Below are 2,580 nucleotides of genomic sequence, written 5' to 3'. Positions count from 1 at the left end.
AAAACTTTCAACTTTACTAGCGTAAATTTGACTATAATGTTTCGCAATTAAACTATCGCTACATAATTCTGTAACGGTCATGAGCAATTTACTCCAGCAAAAATTTACTGCCGGCGTAAAGCTTGAGTTAGTGCCTCAGGCAGGCGCAATTTTCTGCGGTGGAGTAGTCTGGCGAGGACGAGTACGTACGCAGCTTCACCAATTCTCCTGAGGTCTGAACCTCAGGTCCGTCGGCGCACCACTGTTTCGGCCTGCCTGATGACTGTGGGCCACCGGTGGGGGAGGCTGGATGAGAAACCGGAGTCACCGGTCCGGAGAAGCAAGCGATTGCGGCGTGGCCTCGCTTCCGAGACCAGAACCGTGGCTGATTGCGGACTTCCCTCAGTGACTCGTAAAAGGAAAAGAGCCAACCGCGGAAGCCACGGAATCTCAAGCCATGAGCCCGAGAGCAGGGAGGAAGATGGTAGCGCTCTCGACTTGAGCGCGGCGATCCCGACGCGGCTAGACAGTGAAATCGGGCCTCTGGCCACCAACGTGGCACTACACTCGCATTCTACGGTCCCCAACCTCAGTCGCGCTACAGATGTCCTTCCCCCGGACCGAAGTTCTTCGCCCCCCGCTGTTTTCGCCGGAGCGTCGACTGTCGACACGGCCGCGGGTGTCGACGCAGCTGTACGGCAGCGGCAGATCGCATCACTGCTCAACCGTGAGAGAGCGAGGGCTGATGAGCAACACATTTATATGCAGACAATGCAAGAAGTGAAAAAGCTACAAGGTGATAAGAACAATTCGTTAATGATCGAGGTTGCTCGGCTGAATGCGCAGGTGATGGAGCTCTCGCATGCCAAGGCTGCGCTGGAGGTCCTGGTTGCAGGTTCATCTCGTGGAGGACGCCAGGCTGCCGCCGCTGCCAAGCGCGCAGTCATTGCGACCAAGAAGAAGCGTCAAAAGGACGAGGCATTCCTTGACACAATCACCCCGCTTCAACGCGACCTTGTCGTGGTGATGAAATATGCCTCTGATGACATTGCGCGTCGTTGCATGCGCAACTTTACTCCGATGGAGCAGTCGCCAAGAATTGCAGACTATCGATGGGTTCCCTCGCCTCTGAAGATCGCTGAAGGCGATGGGATCGGACCGCTGGGAGGCGGCACTCGAGCGGCGGTACCACCACTCGATGTGGCGAAGCTAGGCATTACAAACGGCGCACTTCTACCGCCGCAATTGTCTCCTACCATTCTGGCTCGCACTGCATACAAGATGGCTCTCGAAAGCGGATCGCTTACCAGTGCTCTGAGAGCAGCATCCAAGGAGGAGATTTCGGGCGCATGCATCTTCAATGGCATTCAAGGGGCATCTAAGCTCTCTGCGGAGGTGGCTGACAAGGCGTCGTCATATATGTCCAGCCTCAAGCGAACGGTTTGGACCAGGGTGGCCAAGGTGTGGGACGTCAGTTGTATTCCGGTTCAAAACAAGCTGAAGAGTGCCTCAGTCGACTACATCATTCATGCTCTGAACAATGCTGCTGGCGAAGACGTGAAAAATATGGGAATTGCGTTTGCAGATGATGACAGCGGCGGGATCGACAAAATTATGCGAGCATGTATTGACTGTATTACCTCTGGTAGCCTAGACCACTGGCGTACAGTGGTGCCGCCTGGGCATTCAGAGAGCGATAATATTGGAGAGAGTGGCGTTGACATCTTTTTCGTTTTTGACACCGCTCGGGATATTTACAAGGAGTGGGCTGGACTACGATTGGGAAAAGAGCGCCTCAGGGCTGGCGTAGCATCAATTTTGACGCTCGCCCGCCTCGATGCCTGGATCGCGACGCGCTGCGTAATGCAGGTGGCACTGGCGAGGACAGCGCTGGGCATTGCGACAAAATTATCCGACGATGGTGCAGAGGAGAGCGATATACACTCGGCGTTGCTGAAGGTTCTGAGCAAAGGTGGAGTTTCGCACGCCATGTTCACTGACGTGCTTTCACATTTGTTACCGAAAGCAACGCTGGGTATTCACGAAACGTTGCGCGAAATAGTTGAGAGGGTTGCTCCAGAAGAGCTGGAGAAGACTCTGATCTCTGATGCCAGCGGGGAGACTTTTGAGCATGCAAACGATACGAGGGAGATAACCTTTTCGTACGTCTGCCCGTATTCGATAAAGGAGGGCAAGGACTGCGACCGCGTCGTTCTCAGACCTTCAGCATTCAAGAAATATGTCTGCGATTGGATCGGAGATGTGTGCGATGGCTTTGTGGGCGTTAGCGAGCTCACGTCTTCCCAGTTTGATCCGATACGTTTCGACGGCGAGGGGTAGTACTCAAACCTGGAGGCTTGTAATAGAACGTAAATACTAGTGCTATACCAAAAAGGTTCGAATAGTACACAACAATGAATTCCCGGCGATCCGTCCGTCTGTGCCTCCCCCGAACAACCAAGCATTTCTTGCGCTAGCATGTTCAACGTAAATTGCGCCGCGCCCCACATCCCGCACTCTAAGAACGAACAGCAGACGAGGGCAGTGACGGTGTCTTCTCATACCTTAGACGACGTCGAAGCCGCACAGCATGACCTGGAC

The 2,580-nt window shown here is 54.1% G+C and overlaps 1 protein-coding gene across 1 annotated transcript; it reads left to right on the top strand.

Moving 5' to 3' along the window:
* The first annotated feature begins 1,260 nt into the window (after positions 1-1,260).
* CHC_T00006246001 (hypothetical protein) lies at positions 1,261-2,319 on the top strand. Its single transcript, XM_005718362.1, has one exon. It carries the CDS (start codon positions 1,261-1,263, stop codon positions 2,317-2,319), a length of 1,059 nt encoding a protein of 352 aa, XP_005718419.1.
* Positions 2,320-2,580: the final 261 nt, after the last annotated feature.

This window comes from Chondrus crispus, genomic scaffold (assembly GCF_000350225.1).
Source record: "Chondrus crispus Stackhouse genomic scaffold, scaffold_39, whole genome shotgun sequence".
In the NCBI taxonomy this organism is placed as follows: domain Eukaryota; phylum Rhodophyta; class Florideophyceae; order Gigartinales; family Gigartinaceae; genus Chondrus; species Chondrus crispus.
This window is presented reverse-complemented; position numbering and strand designations above follow the sequence as displayed.